Raw genomic sequence first — 24,142 nt, 5'->3', positions numbered from 1 at the left:
TAGCCAAACATTAGATACTATCCAACACCTCATGACTACAAGGTTACCCATCAATATACAGAACGAAAGAAATGTGTTGGTGATAGTAGTCTATGCAACCTATGATCAAAGAATCAAACAAGAACAACGGAACTCGCTCGTAAATCTTACAGATCAATGGCAACAGCCATAGTTAGTAAGGAGACTTTTAACATCATTCTTGGTGCATAGGAGAAGTTTGGAGGATTACCTGTGTTTCATAATGAAACTGTTGAATTTCAATGATCATTTTATGCTTATAGATTTGCCCATATTGGATATATAGGAAATACATATATTTGATTGAATGGTACAATGGATCACAGAGGTTGCATATTTAAGAAATTAGACAAGATTCTGAGCAATACGAAGATGTTAAACATGTTCCCTTCTCTAAATCTCACTCATTTGATCAACAAGGCATTAGACCATGCCTTTTGAAGCTTGATGTTCACACTTAGCACAATATCAATGGTAAAACACCTTACGTTTCTCAACTTTGGATGAATTATACTACCTTCACACTGCATAAAAAGTGATCTTTAGCTGGAATTAATCAACGGCAATAGTCTAACGGCTTTAGGGACACTCTTTGTATATGTCCCTAAAGCCTTTAGTGACGTTGCATCTAATAACACTTAACTAACGTTGGAAAAGACTCTAGGACTCTTTATTAATCTGTCTATTTATTGCCGCTAAAAGTTATTTTTGTTGTAGTGCAAGTTGGTAGAGGATAGCAATTGGTAGTTCTTTCATGATTGTTCAATACAAACTAAAAAAGATTTTTTTAAAATATGGAAATATTTTTCAATAGATGCTATATTAGAGGATGTGACTAGTGCATCAGAAGAGTTCTGCATATATAAGCTCTCACTCTATAAAGTAGAGAAAAGTTGCATAGGGTACAAACTGTCCCTAATACATATACTTGAGGGGAAAGAGAAGGAAAAAATATACAAAATGAGCATGAGGATTTTCTAATACCATGGGAGCACATGGCAACTATTTTATTTACAAAGCAATTCATAGAAGACAACCACCCTAATAATTTCCAAATGTTTAATCATATACCTTAATTAGTGATTGAAGAATATAACAGAATGGTGGTTCAACTATCCATCTTGAATAGGGCTGCGTATCGATCGGTCCGCTTCGATTTTGAAGTTTATCGGGTTGGCTTATTGGTTATCGGTTTGTATAAATGCAAAACCGTTATAGAACCATTAAGATATTAGCTTATCGATTATTGGTTATCGGTTTTTGATCGTTATCGGTTCGGTTCGGTTATCGGTTTAACCGTTACGATTTGACACAAAAGAAAAAACATTGAAAATCACTTATAAAGAAAGTGAAAACCAAATAAACCATGCACTTGAGTTCATAAGTTACATCTTTTTCAAAAGCAAACACTTTTATTTACATTGTAGAATAACTAAGTGTTTGAGACAACCAAAAATAAAAGTAGGAAATCAAACTTTAAGTCAAGGATTTTATATACAAAATAATATAATTACAATTATTTAATTTACTATCGGGTTATCGGTTAACCCGTTGACAAAAAACTTTAAACCGTTAAGAACCGATAACCCGATAACAAAAAAAATCAAAACCGTTATTAAAATCGCTAAACCAATAACCCAATACTATAAACCAATAACTTTTTTATCGATTTCGATTCGATTTTGAACAGCCCTAATCTTGAAGAAGAAGTGCATAAATTAGTGTTTTGAATTCAATATGAATAGTGCAAGTTGGCTATATGAATTTACAGATAAATTCTAACAGACATGCTAGGACAATAATATCAAATGTGACATTACTTCTATCATTAGATCCTTCTTTACCCAGATGGTTTATCCATGCTAGCTAATCAAGTGTTAGTCCCCAAAGATAAACAAGTACCATTTTTATGTAACGCAAACAAGTCTTAAGCAATTTTTAAAACAGGATAATTTCTAGGTTTCTTCATTTGTCTTTACTTGGATTAATCTCAACTTATTAGGTTGGCTCTATAAAAGGGGAGAGTATTGTGAAAAATATCTTACTAAAATAAGAAATAATAAGAGATATCATACTTAGAACCAAAACAAGCAATGTAGTATTGAGTGACTAATGTAAGACTTTGAATATAACCAAAACAATCGATGCTATTAAGTGAGCCTCACCTTCTCAAAAATTAACTTTGAAAATGCATATATTTAGTCATCATTTAAAAATCAATCTTGAAAAGTAAAAATTTTATAAATAAACATAGTTCCCAAATCAAATCCATTGACAAGACGAACCCTGGACAAACTGATGGATGCATAATTTTAACATGATAAGCAGGAGAATATTGTGGATGGTGCACCTCCTGGAAGCTGTACAAGCAATAGCATTGCTAAAGCACAGTAATGAAGGGATATGGATGTTATAGACGCAAAGGAATGATCACCCACTATACCACGAAAACACACAAGTGAAAAATATCAACAAAAATCCAGAATCGTAAGTCAGTCACTGTAGATACAGCTGCATCCACTATTTACGACTTACACCTCCACAAAGCATAAAGTTGACCGCTATATTTATACCACCTCATTCACTTGCTCAAGGATCTAGCTGGGGACGACATCCACCTCAGTGAATCATTACTCAGGTCAGACAATATTCTTCCATGATTCACACATAAAGCAGACGGAGCAATCTTCACCTGCCTCTACATATCCTTTGTACATTCAAATGACATGTGGTCTGAAACCTGGCCGTCTAACAAAGACTTTACACATTCATGTAAAGCTCAGCACTGCCAATATCTTCCTGCTCCACCATGCGCAACTGAATTCTAGCTTAGTGGATGTGTTTAAGCCTGTGAGAGATTTAGCTGGTTCTTCTAAGATTGCCTTCTGAGCAAGGAGAATCATATGCACCTTGAAATGACTTGCCTGTTTGTGAAATCACCAGGAGCGACGAGTGCTGCTTCCGTAGAAGAATATAATGACTTGTTAGAACAGAAAATTAGCATCATATTGATATGTATGCTTCTATTAGTCACATGTTTTCCAGCATACTGTTTTGAGAAAAGCATTATTTTAACAAGATAAGCAATAAACAATGACTGTACCAGGTTCTCAGAGACTACAAGCATTTCAAATTTTATTCACTTCTTTTAAAATTGTGATCCCTTTGAAACAGTCTCAGATAACTTGGGCTTTGACTGTAAAGAGATGGAGGTTCTATTTTCATACGGATAAAGCAGTTACTGCCTCTAAAGGAACTGCATTTAAAAAAAACACAGGAAGATTCACAAGAAACTGAAGAGAGGTAGCAGGACTGAAGTCTACATCTGAATGCCCCTCGTCTGCTGGATTGGTGGCTGCTTGGACTCGTCATTGTCCATAAGATATCATTGTCTTGTGTATTATGTATGTAATAGTAGAAGTAAACATTAAAATAAAGATTGACCAAAGGTTGCCAATACAGAGAACGTAACATCAAAATTTGAATTTGACTAATTATTTGAAATTCCTAAAACTTTTGAAAATAGTATTAAAAAGACATAATAAATGGCATGGTGTAAAACAGTCTGCAACATATGTGACGAATATTCTGAAGATAACTGACATCTTTTTACGAATTGCAAGGTCATATTTCAGCTTTGGTGCATGTATTTTTGCAACTCCACTTTAGACCTACTGCATTTCTGGAAAGAAAGGGAGTGAACAAGAAGTACCTGAAGACTTGGAACACTCAACACGCATCATCTGGAGGACTATTTAGCTTGAAAGAAACAGTTGAATTTGCTCTAAGGCATAAGGACAGACATACTTAGCCTTGAACAAAAATGCTTTACTAGGTTTTTGGTGCAACTTGTCTCTTGTAAATGATGTACATGTAATGTTAGACATGATAAGGGAGTTGAACAACTTGTAATTTCTTTTTATAGAACCGGCTCAGTGCAAGTTTGTCATCTATGAAAAAATTCATTATTAATAGAAAAAACATTCTGCAATATATCAAAATAGAACTAATGTAACACAAATAGGGACAAAAAACTATGATAAAATGACATGAGGTGCAAAGGCTTCATATATATAGAAGAATAGCATAACCAGAAAATAAGGTCCGTCGGGTAAGGTGAATCAGTATACAGACCTTGGTTCCAACCACAATGGTTCCACTTGAGGGATGAGTAATACATGCAGTAACACCTTCAGTTGTTGGAATGAATTGATTTTGCTTCTGCAGGCTCTTTCCTCCGCAAAGCTCTTGCATCTCTTCACTATAAGAAGAATACCCTCACTTAAGCCATATTCTCCGAGCAAAAATGAACAACATTGAGGGTGTGTTGGGTATGGAGTTTGTCGAAATGTTTTGGAAAACATTTTCTCTATGAAAACAAATTCTTTTAAAATGAGGAAAATGACTTTTCTAATGATTTAAGGAAAGCAAGTTCTATAAATGACAATCCAAGTTCATTGTCTCCTCCTCACTCACCCAACACTCCCAACCCCTGCCGCTTGACCATCCCACCCCCTATTAACTATCTTATCTTCTGTCTATTTTCACTAAGTCATAGAATATATTATAATTTTATTCATCTCTTGTTACTATTTTATTATAGTTTGAATAAGTCTCCCTAATGCTATGGAGCTTATCTAGGAGTAATTATTAGTTCCTTTCCGTAAGCGGATAAATTGCCTATACTTTAGCTTAAGTTTAGTAGATAGTTGCCAACAAAGCTCAAGTTTAGTAGATAGTTGCCACTCCTATCATGAATGACGAGTCACCCTATCAAAAACTATTTGGTAGATCTCCTGAGTCCTGACTATACCACCTTACAAAAAATCTGATTATCTCTATTACCCATGGCTTAAACTTTATATATATATCAAAATAAACTTGAACCCTGGTCCACCCCGTGTGTATTTAGGTATCTCATAGGCTCACCGTGCTCATATATGCTTTGACCCAGTCCACTCCAGAAAAAAATAAAAAAATTAAGTCATGATGTCTAGTTTTGAAAAATAATTCACTTCTAAAAGTATGTTCATCCATTTACGAAAATATACTTCCAATTAAGTTGGGGAGTTATTGACTCCAACGAGAACAGTCCAACAACGATTCAAACTCCTCTCTCTATTCCATCACTTATTTCAATCCCTGCAGAGTCCAAGTCTAACAATATAACCTATTCCCTCGTGATGATCATTCCTACAACAACGGCTAAGTACCAAGCAGAGACATCAGGTAATCTGCAACTCCCTACTCCTTCTTCTTCACAACTTTGTGTCCCTTCTTCTTCACACGACACTGCTACACATAAGCCTCTGCTCACATACTGTAATGACCCTCCAGGTCATTTCTGTGTTATTGCCTTCTTTTCATCGTTTAGATAGTTCCTATAGCGACCCCAAGTCATTTATGACTTGCTGCGACTGAAGATTTCGTCACCTGGTCATTCATTTGGATTCTGTGCAAGTTTTCGTGTTTTGGAGCTTTTGAAACTTGAATAATTGACTTGGGTCAAAAATTCAGGAAGACAGCCTCAAAATACAATTCTAACTGTTCTGTTAGCTCCAAAACGTCAAGTTAGTCTAGAAGGACCTTTCGCGCGGATCCCGACGCTTTCGAACTAATCTTGAGCCCCCTTGCAGTTTAATTAGAACTTGAACTAATTGAACTTAGAACTTGAATATAACAAATTATTGGATTTCAACTTAATATATAACTAATAACTTTTATATGGACTTCAATTTAGAACTTGAACTTGAACTTGAATATAACTAATTCATGGTGTCTTTAATTGATTAGAACTTAAATAATTAAATTTAATTAGAACATGAATTCAATTTGAAGTTAATTATTTAGAAACTTTGAACTTAATTTATAATAACTTGAACTTAATTAGAATTAATATAATTAATTATTTGAAATCTTAAACTTAATTAAAATTTATGAACTAACTAGGTAATTTATCTTTCTAACCATTTGAAGAACCTTTCAAATAATCAACTCGTATAAGGAAGCTTGGGTGTAGGACCCACTTTTTGTCAAGATGACCTTGATTGAAAGTTTTGACGAATTTGTTGAGTTCGGAATGTCGAAATTGGAAAGGCAACATATTTTTTTGCGCACATTGCGTTCTGAACGTATCTCAAGCACCCCATTGGAGATTTTGGCATTGGCCAAAACCAGCTAATGTGCATCAGCTGGTGCTGACATACGTGTGCCCTTCGCTTCGTGGGCTTTTATTGGTGTTTTATTGCACGTTGTTGATTATATATGTTCCAAGCCCCAAGTCCTGTTTTGGGATACATATTGGAGAGCTTAGTGGACCTTTTGACGAAGTCTATTCCAGGATTTTCGACGCGGGTCGCACATTCTCATTTTGACTCGGATTTGGTGCATCTTCGATTATTGTGTTTTTGGTGTCTAAACGACCTTCTTAACGTTGTGATCCTATTTTTGATAGCATGGAAGCATTCAAAGGCCGTACAAAAAAAAAATCTTTGGAGCACGTGCGATCTACTTTTAGGTAGGCTATGGCTTCCCAACCTTTAGATTGAGCTCGAGAATGTAAATGCATGTTGATTTGTGTGAATTTTGGTCGGGTGGTTAGTTGATCATGCTTAGTTACTTAGAAATCATGTTTTATGCTTACTTCGAGTTATGTCGGTACTACGTTGGCACGTTGCTCTTCTTTTTTGACCATCCCTACCTTGTGGCTTGATTGTTTTTTTTTCTACTGATGTTGGAAGCATGTTTGGCCTTAGTCTAGTGTAGACTACTGTTTGCCGTAGACTAACTAATTTTGGAGCCGATAGGCCTTAGTTCTGTTTTGATGTCGCTTCAAACGACTTAGCTCCCTATAGAATGATGTAGGAGACTTGGTCTGATAGAATGAGCCTTAGATTAAGCGATAACTCAGATTGATGACCTTCTATCCATAAGTGCCTCTTTCTACGGCCCTTCAATTTACGATTAAGATTTTGGGTCTTCCTTGGCGACGTGGAACTGGATTCATTTCAGGCTTGGAGTACTACATTGATTACCTTGGTATGGACGTCGTCCCATGGTTGGTACTATGATGATGATTTGCCATGGTAATCTTCAGCAGCTTTATGTTCGCAGATTCAAGGTCCGATCACACTTCTTATCATTGGTCACAGATTTGAGGTCAAGTAATTTGATCTACAGTAGCAGTACATGATTCAAACTCTTTATCCTCTACAGAGTTAATACATATCGGCTAGATCCTATTGGTTCTTTTGGAGGCCTATCCACGATTCAAGGTCCGAACGCACATTCTGGCTTTGGATGATCCTATTAGTTACTTTGGGAACTATCCATGTTACAAGGTCTGGGCTACGCACTCTCCAGCTCCGGATTCACCGGGCTTTGTTTTAAGTAGGGATAGCTATTTTGTGTACTCGTTGGAATTTTGGAGGTCCATTCAGGTTTTTATTTAAACTTCACACGAGTATACTTTCTGGGCTTATGGGTCCAGTTAGGTTTTAGTTAGTTACTTACTTCATTTCAGTCTTTTCTACACTCGTGTGCATTTCTGTTAGATTTCTGCTCTTTTATCTCTATTGTACTAAATTCTCGCTTTTCATATTGCCTCTACTTTTCTTGCTCAGCCGGCCTATGATGCCTACCGAGCACCTGTTGTTTTGGTACTCATGCTACACTTCTGCATTTGTTTTGTGATGCAGGTGCGAGCACCAGCTATACAAGTTGACTTCAAGCCAGCAAGCGTAGTATTCGTAGGTGATGGTGAGGACATGGTTGTCCTGGATCATACCTGTCTCCATCTGTATTATTTGACTAGTCTTTTGCATTGTGAGACCAATCTGTTTATTTTGGTCCACTTTTGAGACTTGTACTATTTTATTTAGTAGCTCTCGTGACTTCTAGGTTCTAGGAGGGATCTTTTGGCTTTATATATATANCCGTATCCAAAACAGACCAAAAACCAGCTTTTCAGAAAAATCTGCAAGCGCAACCAACGGGGCCATCGACGGACCGTAGATTGACCCACGGTCCGTCCTGCACATCCGTCAATGGGGTCAGAAACCCCCAAAATCTCAGCCCAGGAAAATTTGGTTAAGTCATGATCGACGCATAAACCTACGGTTCGTAGGTCAGACTACGGTCCGTAGTCCGTGACCGTCGATCGACACCCCATTCATTTACTCTCTAACAAGAGCAACGGATGACCAGCACGGTCCGTAGATGGACCTACAAACCGTAGCTGAGAAATAGCAGACAGTTAGGGGAAAAATGCATTTGGATCAATTTCAAATGATCATAACTCTCAGCACAAAATGAATTAGGTGTCCCATGACCTACCAACAAATGGATAATTGGATTAGCTTTCCATAGCCACCAACCTTGCTAAAATCCGACATCCTAGTAAAAAGTTATGCCCGTTTTAGTAAAGGCCTGTCGAACAGGCCCAACCTACGGACCAAACGACGGACCGTCAGTCCTGATCGTCGTTTGGTTCGACAGCAACTAACCCAGAGGTCTTTTGGTATTTTCCCACTTTGTTTAAACCCTAAGATAGGTCGTTTTGACCCTAAATCATCAGATTTTAGTCAATTTAAGCCTTAAAACAAAACTAAAACTTACCCTTAGTCAAATCATTAATCAAAACATAGAAAATTAGAAGCAAGAAAGGAGAAAAAGGTTAAGAACCCTAGTTCAAGAACGCAGCAAGGTTCCAGCAGTTCCAGCCCCGAAATCTAAGTGTTTCTCCGTGAATTTCATCACCAGGTATGTGAGATTTCACTAGTGGGTTCCTTTCACCCATTGGGTCCCTAGTTTTCAGCCAGTTCTTGATTCTCTTATCATGATTAAACCTAGGGTTTCTAGAACTTTGGTAGAACTTCATGAATTTATTAATATATGTTCCAAATCAGATTGTAAAGTTATTATTCAGTTTATTGCATGAATTTCAGAACCCTAGCTATGTATTACTTTAGTTCTTGAATTACACATGCCAGGTCAGATATTTCAGTTACTTCATATATACATGTCTCAGTTATAAATGCATAATTACCGGATTAATTGTTGCATTCTCAGTTTGCATGTTCAGTTTTGAGCTATCCAGTATTTACAGAAACTCAATCATAATCAGTTAATCACATAAATCAATGGGAGTAGCATAATACCGAGTTGGGCTAGGATTCAGCGTACCCAATTAGCCCCAAACCTACTAGCCAAGTAGGTTGTAAGTCCTCTCTGTGGGCAATCAGTTTAGTGATCACGCCAGCATGTCTTTATACCTTTGGCAAGGTATATTGAGTTCTCTTGATTGGGTGTATACATCAGACTCCACATTTAGCTCATGTGGTTTTATTATCGGTTATTAGTAGCTCCCACAGTTCAATCAGACTCTCTTGCATTGACCATTTATCAGTATACTCAGTATCCAGTTTCAGCATGCTATAAATTGGTCCTTGCATCCAGTTAGCTCAGAAATCAGCATATCATGTTCAGATTATTATACTTGATTTTGTGCTTGTTCAGTTATGTTTTATTTCAAATACTGACGCATACGTGGGCTACATCTTCTCGTGATGTAGGTTCAGGTTCTCAGCATCCAGATCACGCATAGATCGATTTTCGAATCTCTAGTTCAGCAGATTTAGTGGTGAGTCCTCGTTCTCCGAGGACAATAGTCATAAGTTTCTTTTCAGTATTTAGTCTTTTAGTTTCAGTTTTTGCTAGATTTAGCTGGGGCTTGTCCCAGTATATCTAGTCCAGTTTAGAGGCTTATTTCAGACATAGTGAGTTTCAGCTTAATATTGAGTTAATAACTTCTTTTTATTAAACTCATTGATCTCTATATCTCAGTTACAGAATATGGGTATTCCCCATCTTTTCAGTTTAAAATTATGATTTAGTTTCCGCAACAGTTTATATTCTTTAGTATGCTCATGATCATGCCAGCAGGGTTAGCTTGGGATCACTTGTGGTCCTAGGTTCCGTGTCCGCGTCTCGGGGGTAGCTCGGGGCGTGACAGTTACAATTCCCCCAGCACCCCCAAACAGTAGTGTAACTAGGTCACAAATTAATATCTTCAAGAAAAAAGAGAACTCTCTTTTCTGAAACATTTGACTCCTACACTTGTAACTTTCAAACAGGCCGATAGACATGAAGAGTGGAGACAAGCCATGACAGTAGAGTATGATGTTTTAATAACCAAACCATAAGATTGGTGCTATCTATAGTTATGCAACACAATTGGCCAATCTATCAACTTGATGTCAATAATGTTTTCCTACAAGGAAAATTGGATGAAGAAATTTCTATGCCTGAACTCTGGGGATTTATTAATCCCCAACTTCCAACTCATGTTTACAAACTGAAGAACGCTATTCATGACCTCAAACAAGCCCCCCGAGCTTAGTAAAACATTTTGAGTGAACATCTGCTGAGAATGGGCTTTGTCAAAACAATATCTGAAACCTCTTTATTTGTATGGAAGTATTTGGATGTAACTATTTATGTGTTTGTCTATGTTGACGACATCATAATCACTGGGAACCATACACTAGTTATTAAATTTGTCATCAGATTCTTTGTAGAAATATTTTCATTGAAGAATCTTGGCAATCTGAACTACTTCTTGGGTGTTGACTTAAGAAAGTACTGAACGGTCTCATTCTTTCACAATCAAGATACATTTTGGACATTCTTTCCGAACTGGATATGGACAATTGTAAAGGTGTTCGTGTTTCTACTCCCATGTGTTCCAGCATACCACTTTGAGTATGCTGACGGTTCTCTATCTACTGATGCCACGTGCTACCAGTGTACCCTTGAAATATTGCAGTATTTGTCCCTCACTCGTCCAAACATTTCTTATGAAGTCAATAAATTGTCACAATTTATGCCTGCGCCTACTCATGAACATTGGAAAGCGATTAAAAGAGTATACGGTATCTCAAAGAAACTGCGAGTTCAGCACTTTGCAACCTTCGCAACTCTGACTCTAATTGTATGTGTATGCTGATGTGGACTGGGATGCGATCCGAATGACAAAATCTCTATATCAGGTTACAACCTTTTCTTTGGACCAAATCCAGTTAGTTGGTCGTTAAAAAGCAACATTATGTGGCTCGCTCATCCACCAAGGCAAGTATAAATCAGTCGACAATGCACTTGCAGAGCTCACTTTGGTGAGAAACTTACTCATGAGTTACATGTCACCATTTCGAAGTAACCAACAATCTACTATGACAATGTTAGAGTTATTTATCACACAACCTAGTGTTTCATACCCGTATAAAACATATTGTTGTATATTTTGCATATGTCCGTGACCAGGTTCAAGCTCATCGAGTTCATGTTACCCATACTCATGCTTGTGATCAACTTGTTGATACCTTCACCAAGCCACTGCCAATCAGCCTTCACTAGATATTGTTCCAAGTTAGGGATTGTATTTTGTTACACCATGCCTAACTTGAGGGGGTGTATTAACTGTCTTATGTTCTGTCTATTTTCACTAAGTCATAGGATATTATTTTATTTATCTCTTGTTACTATTTTATCATAGTTTGAACAAGTCTCCTAATGCTTTGGAGCATATCTAGTAGTTATTAGTTCCTATTCTGGGGGCAGATAGTTGCCTACACTTTAGCTTAAGTTAAGAAGATAGTTGCATACATTTCAGCTTAAATTGGTTGTAGTTCATGTATTTAATGTTGGATGACAGATTCAATAAGAAGATCCCTTTGACCTCCTCATCTGAATCTTTATACCCATCCCTAAACCCCACCTCATCCCATTCCCATCGTGTTTAGTTAGATTACATATAAATACTCGTGGGATAATATTTATTTGCTTCATTATCAAACACTAGAAAATAAGTAAAAATTCTATTTGTTTTCCTAGAAAACATCTTAACACACCGTGAATCCCCCAGATTTTGTCAATTTGGCCAGTTAAGAATCTAAGTCGAAAAGAAATCATATGTAAGGATCTGCATCAAGTACGTCGAAACTAGAAACAGAGAATCAGAACTGTCCACTATGGGCTATGGCCATCAAAGAGATCATATGAAAAGATCTGCATTAAGTATCATGAAAGTAAAAAAAAAAAAAAAAACTTAACAGTCCACTATGAACATCTAATGTAAATATGTTAAAAGGAAATAACAGAACTGAAAATTACTTGAAATCCACATGGCAAGGGGAGCTTCGATCTGGATAGAAATCCAAAAGATAGAGCCCATTACTTGACAATGATCCAACCACATAAATCTGCAGCAAAAGAAATTTCAGTAGAACATAAGAACTCGCATTGCAGCAAAATATTCTACTTGAAGCAAACAGATGTAAATTGTCATAAAATGTTCATAGACACATCTGCATATAGTATACATCGGTATTGCTACTGAGAGATTTTCTTATTTTGTTTCCTCTGATAGATTTACTTGTAAAGAGGAGGCGTAACTAGGATTTCGGGATGATGGGTGTGTTGACTTGTACAGAGGCATATCCAGGATTTCGGGATGATGGGTCTGTTGAAGTGTGATGTCATCTCCAGTGTTTTGGATGGCGAGAGGCGACAAAAGGCGACAAGGGCCTGCCCCGCCACGCGGCGAGGCGCTTGCCTTTTTGAATCAAGGCGCCAATTAATACCAAAAATTAAAAATATTTAATTGCATATATAAATATCCAAAATCTTAATAGTAATAACACATATTAGCAAATATTCAATTCAAAAATCAATAGTAGATACTAAAAAGTCTAAAACTTTGAAGACCAAATAATTCAAAATACAATACTAAAACTTTAAAAGTCTATTCTTCTTCAAAACTATCCAACTCTTGAAGAAAAGAACTCAAGAAGAACTGAAAAGATCAAAAGAAGAAGAAAAAAAAGAGGTATACCTCAGGTCCTCAGTGCAGCAGCAACTCGAAGATGATGGAGAACAGGAGAAGAGACGCGACCGGCAAATTTTGACAATAGAAGAGATCGCGAAGGGAAGAGGAGTCGGGGAGAGGAGATCGCAAGGGGAAGAGGAGTCGGGCAGCAGCAATTTTGAAAATAGAAAAAAAAAATAATTCTGACTAATATTATTAAGTCAAATCTTTTAAAAAAATTTAAATCAAAAAGGCGGCACCATTTTTGTCGCCATTAGCTCGCCTCGCCTCAATGTGGAATGGCATTCACATAGCACTTTCTCCCCCTTCCTCCGCCCCCAAGGCTTACCCAAAATGAATCAAGAAGAAAAGATGTAAAAGGATGATCCAAATAACTGTAAATCAGCCTTTGAAACAGGGGATCATAGACTCGTAGAACAATCCACTGAGATATAATCCTTGCCCAAAATATCAGTATCTTCCATCTAGTTTCCTCATGCACAATTAACTGATGATGGTTTAATGCAGTCAAGTTGAAACCAGTTTCTCTCACCATCCACATTATAGAAACAAACAAGCCATTTTGAACGGTATTTTTAGTCATGTCCATAAGCATGGGAGATGATAAAATATCAGCATGATGGCTTAGGGTCAAAAATCAGCAAAAAACTGGTAAAATTTTAAAATTATAAATTAATATGGAGAAAAGAAAACCTACTATCACCTGCTGCTACCTCCCATCAACAACAACAACAAACCCAGTGAAATCCCACAAGATGGGGTATGGGGAGGGTAGATTGTGCACAGACCTTACCGCTACCTCTTAGGGGTAGAGAGATTATTTCCGAAAGACCCCCGGCTCAAGCAAATCAAAGAAGATATCAAAATAAAAACTTTTTGGAACTCTTAGTACTTAATGATGCCAAAGGACTTCTTATTAAATGCATAATACTGTATAAAATAGGATATTAAATTGACCACTCCTCTAGAACATATAACGGCCAACTGAATTCACTCATTCCCTCAACTTTCAAACAGATAATAAATTAGAGATGAAGCCCCTCATACCAATACTTATCATGGTCAAGTACTATATGAAATTTAAAACACAGTATAAGTGACTAATCTAAAGTATATAAAACCTGATTTTAAGAGAAAAAACATAATTTTTTACAGAAATACTTCTCCCAAAAACAATCTTAACAAAAATGAATCTATGGTGCACTGATATAACTCAAGGAGAACTAAAGAAGTATGTGCAGCAGAAGGATTAGTCTTACAGAATATGCTGGTATCCATGAAGGTTTCCGTAAACAACGTAAGTTAGCCAAATCATTGAAGTCATCCCTACACTCAGGACGAAGATACATTATGTAAGATAAAAGTAGTAAACAGATCGTCCTTTAGAATACTAAACTATAAATGTCTTTTACTCACAACCAAGGTGGAGGAGGACAATGAATATGTGTGACTTTCAAACTATGGACATCCAAAACACCTGACCTGTAAAAAAACCGAGACTTACAAACAACTAAGGAGTGATATATGTATTAGTAGCAAAACAAGTCAGCACCAACACTTTCGTAGTATGTCACATTTAGTTAAAAATAAATATCTAATAATCAGTACTTAGGAATAAAGACGAGTATACATTGACAGACAGGAAAAAGTGGTGATTGCTCTTTGATTTCATCCACTTGCTTTCACACTTCAGTGTGCGCATTCGAGAAATGTATGAAATATCTGTGGCTACTTGATGCCAAAGGTACAAAGGTACCACAACGTCAATTAGCAGAAGCACGTAATATTAACTTCGGCAATCCAAAATAAAACACCCAACATAGGACCTACTTTCATGCAGGAATACTCAGAAAAAGCATAACGACAAAGCCTTGAAAGCATGCTTAGTGTATGGGTCACGTGAAAATCTTTGATCATGATTCATGACTCAGTGAGTTTCCTACTCCACCTCAAGTTTGAAAAATTTTATTGACACCACCATTACGTAACAAGAGTTCTACCAAAAATATTCCAGTACCTTCTCTGTTAAACAAAAGTAAGTATGTGAATGATCTGAAATCAATAGAACGCATTCCAATAATAACAGAGAAAAGCCACCAATTAAGCAACGCATAATTCAGCACACTGGGCATAAAAATGCATCAAGAAGTACAATGAAAAAATGTCTATGCATTTCCTTTCCAACTTACCAGCCATCATCAAGATGAAATGCCAATTGATTTTGACAAGATGGATTTATGTCAATGGAGTGTATTTCCTTTGATACTATATTTGACTGAGCCTGCAAAATGATATCTTGAATAAGATGGAAATCGATAATGTATGTAAATTATGAGAATAACTACACAGAATGTGAAAACGGAAGAGGGGATGAGAGGAACTCGGCTTGGTTAATCCCTCAAGCTATTGTGGTTTAAATAACTATGTTCAAAGGCCTTAAAAGGAAAGGAAATCAATACCTAATTACAAATCACAACGATTCGAACCCACCCCTTCACGTTGGTGCATACAAATTTTATGTACCAAGCTTGCTACATATATAACTCATCTTGTGACTGGCTAGGGACTTTGTGGATTGTGAATATGTTGTAAGCTGATCATTTGACCGCACAAAACTTCTGACAAAATTACAACCAATCTTTGTGTTTGTTTCTCTCTTGAAACACTGGATTTGATGCAATATAAAGTGCAACTTCATTATCGCACACAAGTTCCATTTCCTTAATCTCTCCAAATTTCAACTCCTTCAATAGTTGCTTGATCTGTCACCACTATCATAGCCTGATATTTTATTTTTGCACAGATTTAGCAACATGTTGCTTCTTACTTTTCCAAGATACCAAATTTTTCCCAACTAGAACAAGTATCCAGAAGTGCATCATCCGTTAGGGTATGACCCTACTAGTCTGATATCCAACAATTTTCTCATGTCCTTGGTCTTTGTAAAGTCCTAGAGCAGATTTCATGTATCAAAGAATGCAATTAACTGCAGATGACTCTCACAAAGAGAATCCACGAATTAACTTACAACACTAACCAGGAAGCCAATATCAGGTCGAGTCACAGTGAGATAGTTCAACTTCCCTACCAGCCTCCCATATCTCACAGGATCATCGATGGGCTCTCTGAAATAGTAGGAGCTTATTATTTGGATTTGTTGTAGTATCAATAGGCCTACAATTTGCCATCACTATTTACTCAATAATATCAAGCATATTCTGACTCCATTAAATGGCAATTGAACTGCAATTCCTAATTTGGATTGAGTAACCCCAATGCCCAAGAAGTACCTCAATCAACCAAAATCATTAGTCTAAAAGTGTTGAAAAAGGTGATGTTTCAATTTGGTAATTCCCTCGTCACTGTTCATGATGACTATGTCATCAGTGTAAACCACTAAGTGCATGCATAAAATTGGGGCAGAGTGACGATAAAACACAAATGATCAGCTTCACTTCATACCATACCATGTCAAATACCTTAATAGCCACGCTTAACTTCTCAAACCATGCTCAAGGAGACTACTTCAGACCATAAAATGCTTGTCGTACTCTGCACAGCATGTTACTAGTCTCCCACTGAGCAACGAACCAGGTGGTTCTCCATATATACCTAATATTCAAGTCTATTGATGATTTCTTAACTACCGTGTAAGCTAATAAAGTTGATCAATCTATTAATGATTTTTTAATTACCGTATAAAATAAAAAGTTTCCATCTAATAGTGGACGGAGGGAGTATAAGTCACCGTGATTGATAATTTAAAATATTTAAAAGATATACAAAAAAAATCGATCAAAAATAGGCTTGTTTGAATCTCGAAATCCGGAAGGTGCCACACGAATTGAGACGCAGGGAGTATCTTTTAGGTATTTAAATACATTGTGTAATTGACACTGGTATTTCCTCTCAAACAATGGCTAACACTAGGATTTTACCCCATCTCTGTTTTCCTTTTCATTTAATTAATTAGCTGCAATATTTTTCTCAGATCCATCTAAAATTGCAATGGAATTAGCTAAAAACATTATACTCCCTCCGTTTCAAAAAGAATGACCCTATTTCCTTTCTAGTTTGTTTCAAAAAGAATGACCCCTTTCCTTTTTTGGCAAAACTTTAAGTTTAACTTTTCACGTGGCATGTTTAAAACCACAAGATTAAAGGACATTTTGGTATATTTGACATAACTTTAATTTAGAACCACAAGATTGAAAAGTCTTTTTTCTTTTCTTAAACTCCGTTCCAAGTCAAACTAGGTCATTTTTTTTTAAACGGAGGGAGTACAAAGCATTGTGTACATGGAATAAGAGTATCCAACACTCTTTTCACTTTCAAGAAATTACAGTATGATTATTAATTAGACCTCTCATGCTTAGATGAAAAATAAAGCTGATCATATTGTAATTTCAACTGCATCAGTAAATTATTTTTTTGGTTTTCACATTACCTTTCCCATTATATTTAACCGTCTTGTATTCTTATTTTGTCTTGTGTTGTGAATAGTTAAAAAATCATAATTTAAAATAAATTATTAGTTCAAAATTTAAGAAAATTTTGGACTTCTTTTTCATATTGATGTTCTTAACTATTATGGTGTTAGGGCCTGTTTGGTCATCTGATATGAAATCGTTATATGAAGTTGAAGTTTTGTTTGGATATACAACTTGAACTTTTTATGTTGAATGTTTTCTCATAAACATAAAAACTCCATAAGTTGTAAAACTATCGAAATTGTCAGAAAATAAGCAAAAATTTATAAAATCACATAATACACAATCACAAAGTTATTCTAAAAAAAATTATTGATCAAACTTTAATTCAATAAAAAGATAAAATTAAACATAAGTTGTATTGTACTACTCTTTAATATAATCCTCTCACATAATATGGACAATCTTCTCACATTGAACTGGCATTTCACAAGACATGACAAGACAAAATAAGAACACAAGAGGGTTAAGCATAATGGGAAAACCAAAAAAACCAATTTACTAATGCACCTAAAATTAGAGTGTGGTCAGCTTTATTTTTCATCTAATGCATGACACATTTGATACTCTTATTTAGTGCAGACAATACTTACTTTGTATAATATTATTAGTTAAATTTCATTGCAACTTTAGATGGACGCTTGACAAAAATATCAGCTAATTAATGAAATGAAAAAGAAAAACAAAGATGGGTAAAATCCTATTGTTTCACATTGTTTGAAAGGACTTCGTCTCAATTTATGTTGCACCTTCCAGATTTTGAGATTCAAACAAATCTATTCTTTACCAAAATTTTTTGTATATCTTTTAAATATTTTAAATTGTCAATCATGGTGACTTATAATCCCTCCGTAGCATATTAGATGGACACATTTTATTGTACACGGTAACTAAGAAATCATTAATAGACTGATCAATTTCATAATTAAGACTCTCATTCACTCCTAAATTTCTACGCTCAAGAACTTCAAAAAAAAAAAAACTCAAGGATTCAAGAAGCAAGATCTAAGGTTAACTCTCAAGGTCTCTTTCCTAAGTTCTTCGTCAAAAGGTATGTTTGAACATTCCCCATCTCAAACTACTCATACAAGGTTCATTTCTATTATTTGTATTTTCTAAATACAAATTTAGGTTAAGGTTGAGAGATGTTTTATTGAAAATTGATCACAAATGTTCCTATGTTGTTTTGAATTACTTTATTATGATGTAACACCCCGTAGCCAAAACAGACCAAAAATTAGTTTTTCAGAAAAATCTGCAGGTGCTACCAACGGTGGCATCGACGTACCGTAGCCTGAACCACGGTCCGTCCTGCACAACTGTCAATGGGATCAGAAACTGCCAAAAATTTAAGCCTAGAAAAATTGGTTAAGTCTCGGACGACGGACGGACTTACGGTCCGTAGGTCAAACGACGCTCCGTAGTCCGTGACCGTCGATCAAGACTCCCTTCAACCACTCTCTGACAAGAGATATGGATGACCAGCATGGTTCGTAGGTGGACCTACGGTCCGTAGGTCTGACCGTAGGTGGAAAATTTGCAGCCATTTAAGGGAAAATGCAGTTGGGTCAACTTAAAATGATCAAAACTCTTAGCACAAAATGAATTAGGTCTCCCATGACCTACCCACAGATAGATAATTGAATTATCTTTTCATAGCCACCGACCTTGCTAAAATCAGACCTCCGAGTAAAAAGTTATGCAGATTTTAGTAAAGGCCTGTCGAACAGGCCCTCACGACGGACCCAACGACGGGGCGTCGGGCGCACGACGGACCCTCAGTCTTGGCCGTCGTGAGGCCCGAAAGCAACCTTCCCAGGGGTCCTTTTGACCTTTTCCACTTCGTTTAAACCCTAAGTTACGTCGTTTTGACCCTAAATCATCAGATTTTAGTCAGTTTAAGCCTAGAAACATAATTAAAACATATCCAAGTCAAATCATTAAATCAAAACATAGAAATTTAGAAGCAAGAGAGGAGAAAAAAGCTCAAGAACCCTAGTTCAAGGACGCCACAAGCTCCAGCAGTTCCAGCCCCAGAACTTAAGTATTTTTCCGTGGATTTCACTAGTGGGTTCCTTTCACCCATTGGATCCTTAGTTTCAGTCAGTTCTTGATTCTCTTATCATGATTAAACCTAGGATTTCTAGAACTTTGATATAACTTCATGAATTTATTAAATATATGTTCCAAATCAGATTATCATGTTATTACACAGATTATCGCATGAATTTCAGAACCCTAGCTTTGTATTTCTTTAGTTCTTGAATTACACATGCTAGGTCATATATTTCAGACATTTCAGATATACATGCCTCAGTAATAAATGCATAATTACCAGATTAATTGTTGCATTCTCAGTTTGCATGTTAAGTTTCGAGCTATCCAGTATTTACAGAAATTCAGATATAATCAGTTAATTTACAGAATTCATTGGGAGTAGTATAATACCGAGTTGGACTAGGGTTTAGCGTACCCAATAGTCCCAGAACTACTAGCCCCTTTGTGGGCAATCAGTTTAGTGATCACGCCAGCATACATTTATACCTTTGGCAGGGTATATTGGGTCCTCTCGATGGGGCATAACATCAGACTCCACATTTAGCTTATGTGCTTTTATTGTCGGTTATTAGTTGCTCCCACAGTTCAGTCAGACTCTCTGTATTGACCATTTATCAGTATATTCAGTATTCAGTTTCAGCATGTTATAAGTTGGTCATTGCATCCAGTTAGCTCAGAAATCAGCACATCACGTTCAGATTATTATACTTGTTCAGTTATGTTTTATTTCAGGTGTACTCTATCCTACATGCTCAGTACCTTTCAAGTACTGACGCATACGTGCGCTACATCTTCTCGTGATGTAGGTTCAGGTTCTCAGCATCCAGATCACGCATAGATCGATTTCCTGATCTCCAGTTCAGCAGATTCAGTGGTGAGTCCTCATTCTCCGAGGACAACAATCATGAGTTTCATTTCAGTCTTTAGTCATTTAGTTTCAGTTTTTGCTAGATTTAGTTGGGGCTTGTGCCAGTATTTCTAGTCTAGTTTAGAAGCTATTTTCAGACATAGTTAGATTCAGTTTAGTACTGAGTTAATATTTCTTTTGTATTAAACTCATTGTTTTCAAATATCTCAGTTATAGAATATGGGTATTCCCCATCTTTTCATTTTAAGTATGATTTAGCTTCCGCAACAGTTTATTATCTTTAGTATGCTCATGATCATGCCAGCAGGGTTAGCTTGGGATCACTTGTAGTCCTAGGTTCCGTGTCCGCGTCACGGGGGTAGCTCGGGGCGTGACATATGATTTCGAAGCTTGGATTGTTGGTTTTGAATTGGTGAATTGCCTCATGATTTTGAAAAAGGTTTTTTGGTATAAATAACGGATTAGAGAATTTGTGAGATTTTCAAAGGCTTTGGTTTAAAATGACGAGCAAAGGAATTTCCCATCCCAATTAGATGTTAATGATATAGCATTTTTATGTTGACTTGTAACTTGGAAAGACTTGGATGATGACATTGAGCGAAATGCTTTAACATAAATGAGTCTTTGATTTTCAAAGAACGAGTTAAGAGTTTTAAATGGTATATTACACATTCAACATAGTTATTAAGTGATGGTATGACGATACTAATGGAAATATACCTTATTGGGATAACTTTAAATAAACGTAAACTTGTAAAGGTTTTAATGGGGGCTTAAAAAGAGGTTGGTCCTATCACCGACAAGGTGTAAGGTCCTCATGACTCATCACTCGAATCCACATTTGATGATGTGGAAGGTGCTTGTCCTAAAATAAGATTGACAATTGTATGTTGTTAATTGGAGCAGCTCTTTTCTTTGGGAAAATTTGGTTCCGAACCCATATAGCTCGTGGATCGCTTTTATGTCGTTGAACACTACCCTATTCAAGACTAATGGTTTTCGAAAGGTCGATGTTAAAATGCTTTGAGTCTGCACTTATGATTGTCTTTCCTATATGATTATATTGTATGAATATATATTGTTTGTCCTTTCCCCTGGGTTGCATATTTGTACTTGTGTATTGACCGTCCTCACACGCTACATCATTTCATGACGTAGGATAAGATACACAGGTTTATGGTTTCGGGCAATAGTAGATCATTCAGAGACAACAGTCAACAGTTAGCGTAGTGGTGAGCTTGCCATCTTTCGAAAAGCAAACTTCTCTTTTATCAATCTTTCCTTTGATTTTCATGGTATTGCGAGGGCCATGTCCTGACATAGACATTGTTATTATGTTAGTAGAAATTTCATAGACCTGTGGTTAGTTGGAATTGGTTTTCTTATTAAGAGTCGAATTAGTTTTCCTCTTTGAAATCTTTTAAATATTAATTGTAATGGGCCTCCTTTTCTGCATTGGTATCTGTATTGGATTATCCAGGTTAAGTAGGTTGATTGGTGCTCTCGGGCCTAATTGAGTTCTGAGTACATGTCACGTCTAGGATTGGGTTTCGGGACGTGACATAAGAATATCGGGAAAATAGATAATTAGGATTATCTGTACTCAAACATGCAAAATACTAGCTTCAGTGCCCTACTCGGCATGCTAATAAGTATACCAACAAGAATCAAAAATCAAATATATTGGGGAATTGAGAGACTAGATGATGTCACTATAGTTATTACTGTAGAATAAGATAATGGCTACCTAACATATGTTCACCAATTCTCAAAAAAAAAGATAATGGCTACCAACATGACTTACAAGTAAACGTACCTTCAAAGAAGCAATTCTCTCTAGCTCAGAAGCCAATTTAATTGATGTCATAGGAGAATAACTTACCTGAAAAAACAAAAACTCTATATTATATGCAATTAAAATTTTACCAAAGTCATGGGGAATAAAAGATCACTTGCTTTCTCATGTTCTACTTATCGATGGCATAAATACAATTCACATGATATCAATAACCAAGATCCTTTTTTTCACTTACGATAGACTTAAGTTATTAACATCGTTTATCTTAACAGTAGTGAAATAAGAGATTTCATTATATATTTTCGCAAAGCCTCAAGTACAAAAGACACAAGCACTCACAATGGAAGAGAAAACAGGAGCAGTTCAAATTAGCTAGTCAACTATTAAATCTGACATGGACAACAAAGCAACATAATATTTTCCTATATGTTGCATCATGATTGGAAGCCTAGAATAAAGAAACACATATAATATTAATACCACTCTGTTATTCTGGAAAGCTGCAGACGATCTTCCACCACGAATATCCCACATGAAAATAGTTCCCTGCTTGCTAGCTCCAAATATGACCTACTATTTGGAAAAAAAGAAGATTTACAAATGGAATTTATTGATAGCAAAAAAAAGAATCCATCTTAGTCGTAACCTGATCATCTGCATTCAATTTGATACTGTTAACAGGACTATTAGAATTGGTTGCTAGCTCAAGACATGGAAGAGCACTGGCTCTTCTATCCCATATATTTATAACACCATAGACATCAGAAGCAAGTAACCTGTTGAAGCAAGCATATAACTATTCATTAGGGCTTAGAACAAAATATGTAAGTATGGAACTACAAACCTTAAACTCCATTTTATAATTATAATGAAAATCAGAAAAGAGAAACTATTGTTACAAAAATAAGATTTAAGGTTGCAACTTATAAAAATAATATGTAGAATAAACGCAAAAAAGATTATTTAGAAAACTTAGCCTAACAAGAAATGTGACAATTAATATTGGATGGAGGTAATAGGTTTCTCTCTAGGGACACGTTAGGTGCCTGTAACTTGCACACCTCCCGATGGCACAGGAACGACCGAAGAAAACCACCAACAGATTGCCAGCAACAAATGGAAAATGTCAGCGGAAGAAGCACCCTGTGACACAAGATCCTGGTATGGGCAAGTTGAAATAACCATGAAGAATCAGGATAAACTTGATGACAGTGAGCTTCAATGGCCATATTTACCGAGTAGCAGCTCAATCTGGAAAACATCACATAATGACCCTAAAGGTCATTTTTGGAAACTTTCATAAAATTACCATTTAACCCCTCCCCATAGTGAACCCGGTTTTTGGGTCGTGACACGTCACCATCTCTAATTGTGAACAAGGTGCAAGTACAAAACAGATAGATGAATCCTACTGCCACACCACTGAATGTGACGGGATCAACCAATGGAATAGTATCAATGGGGCTGACCAGTTGTGGAAGATCTTCATTAACTTGAGGGGCATTAGCTGGACTATGCCCGGAAGAGTATCTGATGTATTAAAATGTTGAAATAGTGATATCAATCCCTCCAATCAGAAAGAGAGATGGAAAATTGTTCCAGTTTGTATTTGGTGGACTGTATGGGGAGAAAGAAACAAAGTTTGTTTTGAAGACAAAGCCATTAGTATACAGAAACTAAAGTTGAAATTTCTGGGGCTTTTCTTTTTTTGGTGTAAACATAGCTTAATGGAGGAGTTTGAATCAGCTAACGATGTACTCGACTCCTTACAAGAAGATTAAGGACTAGGAGCTTATTTTTTTGCTCATCTGGATGTAAATATGGGGGACTACACACCCTTTGTGTAGTTTGTTATTGATACACAAAAATGTACCTGTTCAAAAGAAAATCTATCTCTACTGAAGTACTTGAAGAGGGCAAACAGTGAAAGGCAAATCAACTGCTAAGCAAGTGGTGTTCCACAGTGGTAGGGAATGGGGAGCCCAAATGCTTTCATTGTCCTTGGTGATACTCGGAACCCCCCCCCC

The 24,142-nt window shown here is 36.3% G+C and overlaps 1 protein-coding gene across 3 annotated transcripts in view; it reads right to left on the bottom strand.

The window, feature by feature from the left end:
- Positions 1-2,226: 2,226 nt before the first annotated feature.
- The window catches only part of LOC107003228, a 33,807-nt gene continuing 11,891 nt past the window's right edge, over positions 2,227-24,142 (bottom strand). Inside the window, exons 10-18 of one of the 3 annotated variants that reach the window (XM_015201523.2) lie at positions 22,762-22,891; positions 22,596-22,685; positions 22,122-22,199; positions 15,091-15,182; positions 14,318-14,383; positions 14,161-14,227; positions 12,187-12,275; positions 4,153-4,279; positions 2,227-2,973 (exon numbers count right to left, since the gene is read on the bottom strand). In XM_015201523.2, the coding sequence (XP_015057009.1) occupies positions 2,878-2,973; positions 4,153-4,279; positions 12,187-12,275; positions 14,161-14,227; positions 14,318-14,383; positions 15,091-15,182; positions 22,122-22,199; positions 22,596-22,685; positions 22,762-22,891 (835 nt within the window). In that variant the 3' untranslated portion in view covers positions 2,227-2,877. The remainder of the gene's footprint in view (positions 2,974-4,152; positions 4,280-12,186; positions 12,276-14,160; positions 14,228-14,317; positions 14,384-15,090; positions 15,183-22,121; positions 22,200-22,595; positions 22,686-22,761; positions 22,892-24,142) is intronic. The other 2 variants (XM_015201524.2, XM_015201525.2) reach the window with 2 other exon arrangements.

The sequence above is a fragment of the Solanum pennellii genome, chromosome 11, assembly GCF_001406875.1.
Source record: "Solanum pennellii chromosome 11, SPENNV200".
NCBI classification, from domain to species: domain Eukaryota; kingdom Viridiplantae; phylum Streptophyta; class Magnoliopsida; order Solanales; family Solanaceae; genus Solanum; species Solanum pennellii.
Note: the sequence above shows the minus strand (reverse complement) of the source record. Positions and strands in the feature narration are given on the sequence as shown.